This window comes from Herpailurus yagouaroundi, unplaced genomic scaffold (assembly GCF_014898765.1).
Source record: "Herpailurus yagouaroundi ecotype Mexico unplaced genomic scaffold, PumYag 180, whole genome shotgun sequence".
NCBI lineage: Eukaryota > Metazoa > Chordata > Mammalia > Carnivora > Felidae > Herpailurus > Herpailurus yagouaroundi.
In genome coordinates this window covers 7,309,428-7,317,774 of record NW_024412411.1, presented here as the reverse complement: position 1 = coordinate 7,317,774, position 8,347 = coordinate 7,309,428, and the positions used below count along the sequence as shown (strand labels likewise).

At 49.3% G+C, this 8,347-nt stretch overlaps 1 protein-coding gene across 1 annotated transcript; it reads right to left on the bottom strand.

Annotated features, from left to right (window-relative positions):
• Window positions 1-420: 420 nt before the first annotated feature.
• On the bottom strand, window positions 421-3,152 carry THRSP (thyroid hormone responsive). Its single transcript, XM_040489466.1, has 2 exons — window positions 2,615-3,152; window positions 421-830 (listed from the first exon to the last, which is right to left on the bottom strand). The coding sequence occupies exon 1, from the start codon at window positions 3,102-3,104 to the stop codon at window positions 2,634-2,636; it is 471 nt and encodes a 156-aa protein (XP_040345400.1). The 5' UTR covers window positions 3,105-3,152; the 3' UTR covers window positions 421-830; window positions 2,615-2,633.
• Window positions 3,153-8,347: the final 5,195 nt, after the last annotated feature.

Genomic DNA, 8,347 nt, shown 5'->3' with positions numbered 1-8,347 from the left:
AGCTCAGAGCCTGGAGCCTGCTTTGGATTCTGTCTCTGTCTCTCTGCCCCTCCCCTACTCGCTCTCTTCTCTCTCAAATATGAAACAAATTTTTTTTAAGCTAATGAAGATATATATAAGTACAAAGTTTTGGGTTTTTTACTGCTACTGCAATAAATACGTTTATAGTTCACTTGTGGTTGGCAGGTACATGAGTGTGAACCATTCATCCCAAGGGACTTTGCTATGCCTTAGTTCTGGAGGGTAAAAAGCAAGGACTAGAGCAAATACATGGTAAGGGTGGGAGAAAGTCAACCTATAATAATAGCACTCACATGCCAGGTGCTTTTGATTCATCATCTTTAATTTCCATAACAATCTTGTGAGGTAATACCATCCCATTTTATAGATGAGGAAATTTAGGCCCCGGTGAGTTGAATTACATTTTATAGATGAGGAAATTTAGGCCCCGGTGAGTTGAATTAACGTCCAAGATCACATGGTAAATGACTGCCCAGAGAAAGGATGTGAATTTCAGTTGGGTCAGATGCTAAAACCTACGTCCTTTCTGGCATACCACACTGGCCAGGTAATACCTAGCCCCTCATGAAGCACTGGCCACCACCCCAAGCTGCTAAGAGGGTGAGGGGAGCTGTGAATAACAGCAGGCATCCTAACGGTGACCTGGTGCCAAGTCCACAAGCTGGTGCTCAGAGCGAGAGAAGCATCCCAGAGAGCCAAGTCGCCTTTGTTTGCTTCCGGCGGCAGGTCCAGGCCTTTCTGGTCTGCGTCAGAGCTAGCGAAGTGTTCCGTGTCCTCATCAGAGTCTGCCCTCTGCCACTTAAAGGGATCTGTGGAGAGCCGAAATTTAAAAAACCGAGTCAGTATAAATTCATACAACATGCCTATTTAGTTAGGAAAAACAACGCAGCAGCTCATTGCTGTAGGGAAATCTGGCAATGCAGTTAGCGGTGTAAGAGTTGGGGTGTCAGAGCTGCGGTAACAGCTAGTTTCACTTCCGCCTTTCACTCACAGGGAAACTGCAAGGCAGACAGGTGAAGTTGTCTGGGGTCATACAGGGTCAGTGGTAGACCCAAGACCTGAGCCCAGATTTTTTAACTTCTGCTGTACCAGATAGCCTCCATGAACATCAGGTTACGGTGTGCTCAAACATGGTGCAGAATGGCTGCTCTCGTCTTTGAAGGAGTTGGGTGCGGATTCTTTTCTATTTTGTTGCTAAAGTTGACACTAACAGATTGGATTTTCTAGTTTTTTGTTTTTTTTTTAATAATTTTTTTTCAACATTTATTTATTTTTGGGACAGAGAGAGACAGAGCATGAACGGGGGAGGGGCAGAGAGAGAGGGAGACACAGAATCGGAAACAGGCTCCAGGCTCCGAGCCATCAGCCCAGAGCCTGACGCGGGGCTCGAACTCACGGACCGCGAGATCGTGACCTGGCTGAAGTCGGACGCTTAACCGACTGCGCCACCCAGGCGCCCCTCTAGTTTTTTTTTTAATGTTTATTTATTTTTGAGACAGAGAGGGACAGAGTGAGAGCAGGGAAGGGGCAGAGAGAGAGAGACACACACACACACAGAATCTGAAGCGGGCTCCAGGCTCTCAGAGCCCGACACGGGGCTCGAACCCACGAACCATGAGAGTTGGAGCCAAAGTTGGAGGCTTTACCAACTGAGCCACCTAGGTGCCCCTGTTTTGTTTTGTTTTTAATTAAAGTATAGTTGACACACATAGAGGGGGTTTCTCTCCAGCCCAGGCTGCAGGGTTCTAAGGTTCTAGGGCAATCCACTAGCACAGAGAAAGGGAACTGGATTTGAGTTAAGCCAGGGTACATTCATTTCCTGAGTAACCTGGGACTCTTTTTTACTTCTCAGGCCCCAGTTTTTTCATCTGTAAAAGGGAATGATAGTTCCATTAGAAAATTAATATGCAAGTGATTTTTTTTTTTTTTTAATTTGAGAGAGAGAGCGAGGGAGAGAGTGCCATTGCGGGGAGGGGCTGAGCGAGGGAGAGAGAGAATCCTAAGCAGGCTCCACACTCGCCGTGGAGCCCTACATGGGGCTCGGTCCCATGACCCTGGGATCACGACCTGAGCCAAAATCAAGAGTCAGAGGCTCAACCCACTGAGCCAGCCAGGTGCCCCATATGCAAGTGATTCTTAAACTATAAAACTATTGAAGTGCCAATAGTTGTTTTTACTAAGACTGTTATGATTCAGTGAAGAAACAGAAACCCAGGGAAGTGAGCCAGTGAAACCAAGGCCTTAGTGGTAGAGTCAGAACTTGAACCAGAGTTGCTGACCCAAGCATTCACATACTTGCTAGTAAATGCACCCATGCACAAACACATATATGTGCACATAAGGTATGCATTCACAGGCCACCTTTCTTATTATCACCATGCAGTTCGTGGCCATTACTTACCAATTCTGGGTCCAGAGAATAAGACAGGCCTGGCCTTGAGCCCTCCCAGGTCCTGGTCTCAATACCCTGCAGTGAGGGTACCTGTCTGAGACCCAGGCTCTCCCTCTCCCACTGGGCTGTGCACTGCTCCAGCTCACCTCCCCTGGAATATCCCTCAATGGACTCTGACACCCACCAATGAGCCAGCGTTACCTTCCCTAGAGTCCAAGGCCTACTTGGCCTCTCCTGTTATCTCCTGGTATGTCCTTGTCACCTCCTCAGCTTTCAGGGTAAGGTGGGTGAGGATGTGATGAAGGCTGGAAAAGTGCAGGTGGAACTGGGCTTCCAGGTCCAGCTGCCCCAAGATCCTCTCCTCCTCATCCTTCTCTGTCTTTGCAGCTTCATTCTCAGCCTCGCTGGCCCTGCCATCTGCCACCTTGGACCTCCACTCCTCTCGGGGCAGCAGCCCGTGGTCCACATCCACGCGGATGGCCTTGAGCATGGTGAAGTAGTTGTAGAGATCAGGGGCCCCATCCTGGGCCCGGTGCCCGTGCACATTAAACTGCATGTCCCGCAGGAGGCTGGGGATCATCACCACCTGTTCCATGTTACGCACCACGGCCGAGTACCGATCCATGACAGTCAGCAGGCAGTTCTTGGGGTAGTGCTTGGTTTGCACCCGCATGATGGCTGCTGTTTCCATGCCGAGTGCAGCAGACTGCCCCAGAACTACGTCGAGACCATTTTTATGTCCAGAGGTGACAGCAGTTTGACAGGATGCCAAAGCCCGCCAGTGGGTCAACACAAACCTGTTTTAGGCCAATCCCAGGGCTTGGGCACCAACGTCTATATCAGGCGATCCATCTGCCCAGAGACAGACCTGCCAGCCCTCTGTCTGTCATTTCAGCACTCTGTGACCGCCTCAGCAAGCACCCGCCTCCTCCTTCACCAGCGCAACTGGCTTGTTAGAGGGAAGCTTTTCTCTTTGGCAACCAGTGTGCTTGACCCCAGGGCAGTCATGAGTTCTTTCGGGTTATCTGAGACCAAGCTGCCTCTTCACTGACTGCCTCCTTTTTTTTTTTTTTTTTAAATTTTTCTTAACGTTTATTTATTTTTGAGAGACAGAGAAAGACAGAGAGTGGGCAGGGGAGGGGCAGAGAGAAAAGGAGACACAGAATCTGAAGCAGGCTCCAGGCTCTGTGCTGTCAGCACAGAGCCCAACATGAGGCTCAAACCCATGAACCGAGAGATCATGACCTGAGCTGAAGCTGGACGCTTAACCGACTGAGCCACCCAGGCGCCCCTTCACTGCCCGCCTCTTAATGTACAAGTTCACTTCTTTAGCCTGGGGTGCCTCAGCTGCTAAATGAACTAGGGAGGAGGGTCATGAAATGAAACAGCTCGTTATGGGACAAAGAGCACTGACATAGGAGCCAGAAGCCCAATTCTGCAACTTCCCAGCTGCGTTTTCTGGTTGTTTGCTGGCTAACACTTATTGAAAACCTACTTCACATCAAGTTCTGCACTAAGTTAAAGTAACTTGCCCATGGCCCCATTGGAGCTGGGATGGCAGCCCAGGACCACTTCACTCCCACCTCCAGTCAGAGCTCTAGACCCATGTGTGAGGTTGCGTAAGTTGTGCATGTTAAATGGATCCGTATCCTGATCTGTAAATTTCAGGTGTTGTGATGATTAAATAAGATAAAGCCATTGAAAATGCTCTGTAAACCACAAAGCACAGTTCCCAGGTGCATTATCTGTGCAGATACTAGATGAATGCAGGTCGCTGTCAACTGTAACCTACAATTCCAGCCGTTACGATGCTTCCTCTTCACCACCGACCTAGTCCTTTGACCAGCAGTCTTAGAAGACAATAATCTTTTGCAAAACCACGTTATCACAGTTGACACACTGCATTTGCTCTATTATTTATGAGATAATTAGGAAAACTGAGGCCCAGAGAGTGGCTCAAAGTTGTGCAACAAGTAAGTGTCAGAGTCAAGTGGAGAACAAGTCCTTCCAAGTTCTGGTTCAGGCACCTGCTCACAACACCACCTTGGGTGGAAAGATCTGCTAGGTGCTTCTGCCCCAGCAATGGGGAGAGAGGAAGAGAGCATAGGGAGGGGATCTTGTCTCACCTAAGCCACTCTCACCCCTACCTCAGGGCGGGAGTCCCCTCTGCATCACTTGACTCACTCTCTTGACTCCACTCGCCCATTCCCTACCACTCCTATGGCCAGAGATACAAGAAAGTTCATCTTTATTTCTAAATGAATTCTACCTGCCTTTAGCCCCTCCCATTAAATTAAATTGTAATATTCACCCCATCCCACCCCAAAGTTGCCTGCCTTAACTATGCTTCTGTTAGCACAACAGGGTTGTGTGAAACACCATTTCCCAGTCTTTAACTTGCTCAATCCCCACAGCAGCCCTATGGGGCAGAAAAACATTGGCAGCCCTCTTTTCAGACAAGGAAACAGCTGAAAGGAGGAGGTACTTGTCCAAGGGCTCAAACCTGACAAGATGAGCCTTGGCCCAGCTCTCCAGCCCTCAGAGGAAAACCAAGGTCGGCCCTCTCTCCAAGTGCCCTTTCTGGGCTGGCCATGCACACAGCCACAGGTAACCTGGAGTCATCCTGCGTTAGACAGGTGGCCTTGCTTCTCCAGGGCAGAGAGGACAGCCAAGTCCAGGCCACAGGCTTGCTGTGAAGGGCAAAGCTTCCACTTTAACCTTTCCTGTATCACAGATTGTGGAGTGGAACAGAGAACATAAGCCAGCTCTTCCTCCCCATGGCTATGTGGCACCGGACTAGTCACCGCTCCTCTCTCAGCCTCAGCTTCCTCCTATGGTGTAATCATGATGACATTGATTGAGGGCTTGCTTTTCTAAGCAAAGTGCTTAGAACAGAACTCAATCCTCCCAGCAATGACATGTGGCAGGAGTTGAGGAAATTGAGGTCTATGGGGGTAAAGTAAGCAGCCTACGAATACACATTATTAGTCCTTAAGCAAGGAGGAGTTGAGATGAGTAATAACTCCCACCATGGAGATTACAGATGATATTTATGAAATATCTGGTATATCGCGACCTCAATAAATTTGCACTGCCTCCTGGCATTTTTGTTTTCCTCCTTTCTGTCCTCCCAACCCCTCTTTTATTCCCTCATTCTAGGACTTGCTACATACATTTCCATTCACTGTGCACCTGTCCCAGGGCCCAGTGCTGCAAATGTTCGGTAGATACTAGCTGATTAATGACCATTAGATTCACTTCTTACGGGGCGCCTGGATGGCTCAGTCAGTTAAGCGTCTGACTTTTGCTCAGGTCATGATCTCACAGTTTGTGAGTTTGAGCCCCCACGTCAGGCTCTGTGCTGACAGCTCAGAGCCTGGAGCCTGCTTCAGATTCTGTGTCTCCCTCCCTCTCTCTCTCTCTCTCTCTCTCTCTCTCTCTCTCTACGCCTTCCTCTGCTTGTGTGTGTGTGTACGTGTGTGTGCGCACACGCTCTCTCTCTAAGATAAATAAATAAACGTAAAATTAAATAAATAAATAAATAAATAAAAGATTCACTTCTTGATACATTCTAGTGCCTTTGGTCATAATGTCCAGTCGCCTTGAAAAACAGCGTCCCTGGCTTGGCAGGAGGCAGTCGTGAGGACTCTGGCCGGTGAGGGAGCCTGAGCATCTGCAGCTACTGCTGGTGCTAACACTGAGATTCTTTTCCAGAACTGCTCCTCAGGGAAGGAGGGATGTGACATACTCCTGTTCTGACAGTCTTCATTGTCCAGGTTGCCCTCCCCATACTTTACTGCAAACTAAACTCTTAGCAAGACACACGGGCCCAAAATTACCTCCGCCAGTCAGAGGGGTAAAGAATTTGCATAAAACGGTTTCCTACACTATGAGTAGAAAAAAGCAAGTTTTCTAAATTAACAGAGTAAGTGAAAGAATTTAATTTTAACAGGGTACTTAAGTAAATATTTGATTAACTCATTTCCAGCCCTAAAAGTTTTGTTTTGTTTTGTTTTTTTTACCTTCATTGGGAAAACCATTCTTTAAACGTTTTCTCCTCAGAAAAATGGGCTTCCTTTGTAATTGAACATCCAAGATGGCTGAGCAGCGGGTACAGCCAAAGACCACGAGCCTGGACACTGTAGTTCGGGTTTGGGGCTGCTGCCAGGCCCACTTGCAAGCAGGCACCCTGCACCCTGGGGTCCACGGTTGTAAAATGAAGGGATGGGAGCTCTCTGAAGGGAAGGCCCTTTCAGCCCTAATTGTGTAACTTCTTCTGAACCCATGTCCAGGTCCCTAAGGGCATTACCCTGCCTTAGTTCTTGTGTTTTGAACCTAGCCCTGGAAAACATGATGTGGACAGGGCTGGGGGAGCTGACCCTGGCATGGCGGCCAGGCCAGAAGTGCCCTGCAAGTGGCCTGGGGCCGACCAAGGCCTCCCTGGGCCTCCTCCCATCTATTCAACGAGGGGGCCGATCTTTGTTAGAGCCTCTCCAGCTCAGACTTTGAGGGAGTCCACCTGAGCACAGGGCCCCCGTGCCCTTCTGTGTCATTCTGCCTCTGCTGTTTGTGTCCCAATCCCATCTTGGGCCAGTCTGTTCCCAGATGTGTTCCTGGACCTGGCCCAGAGGGACCGAGTGAGTGCCACGTGTGTGAGTGAGCAAATGGGTGTTAGTGAAAAAGGGAGAAAGTGAACAAATTGGTAATTAGGAGAATAAAAGGGCCACGTGAGTAAGTGCAGACCATACGAGGAGCCCTGGGAAGGAGGACACGGCCGGTGTCCAGCCCGCAGGCTACAAACTGAGGCTGCCTCCAGGTCTGCCTGGCAGATGGAAGGCCCTGGATGAAATGTTGCTGAATTAGCGGCTGCCCAGTGTCTCCGATTAGAAGACAGAGAGACGGGATCTGAGGGGATAGGCTGAACTCAGACAAGTTCTAGGAGTGAGGAGGGGAAAGGAGGAAGACAGGAAAGAAGGGACGTGGGCTCTTTTCAGGGGATTTAGTAGGGCAGGAGAGGTGGCTCTGATTCAGCCTGGCCCACTGGACTCAGCTGTCCTTGCTCTCAAGATGCCACATCCCAGGGCTGGGAGATTGTCTGGTCAAGCTGGGCCACTGCAGGTAAGGAGGTCCTGGCCATGGAGAGGACAAAGGTAGCAGAAGCTGGACTAGATCTCAAGTGTCACTGAGTTTCCCCAGTCTTCCTTTCCCCCCCCCCCCCCCCCCACTCTCAGGTGGGGAAACTGAGGCTGAGTGAGCCACTTCACTGGCTTGGCCTCTGCAAAGCTGACAGTGGCCTCATCCTCAAGGTATCTGAATGCCCCAAGTTGGATACACTGATATGGCCCCAGATGGTCGGGTCAAGGCCCCCAAGGGCCAGGCCAGGAACACCACGTGAATGTGGTACAAGGGGTAAGATGATGAGGTTGTGCTCTGGGACTGCCAGTGTCCAAGTAACCCTGGCTGCACTTCAGCCCATGCAGCTACAGAATGGACTCAGACTATGGTTGCGACAACTTTTCTTAGGTTGATGGTTTTTTAAAGTTTATTTATTTATTGAGTAATTTCTGCCCCCAACGTGTGGCTTGAACTCATGACCCCAAGACCAAGAGTCGCATGCTCCTCCGACTGAGCCAGTCAGGCACCCCCAAGTTTTCTAGTTTTAAAAATGACTCTTTTTTGTAAGTTTATTTATTTTGAGAGAGAACACGCTCAAAGGGAAAGAGAGAGAGAGAGAGAGAGAGAGAGAGAGAGAGAGAGAGAGAATTCCAAGCAGGCTCTGCACTGAGTGCAGAGCCTGACGTGGAGCTCAAACCCATAAACTGTGAGATCATGACATGAGCCAAAACCAAGAGTTGGACGCTTAACTGACTAAGCCACCCAGGTACCCCCAAAATGACTTTTATACACTCATCATCATCATCATCTGATATCTAT

What these genes read in the sequence shown, in the direction of transcription:
- THRSP (XM_040489466.1), bottom strand. Translation starts at nt 3,104, where the DNA reads ATGGAAACAGCAGCCATCATGCGGGTGCAAACCAAGCACTACCCCAAG.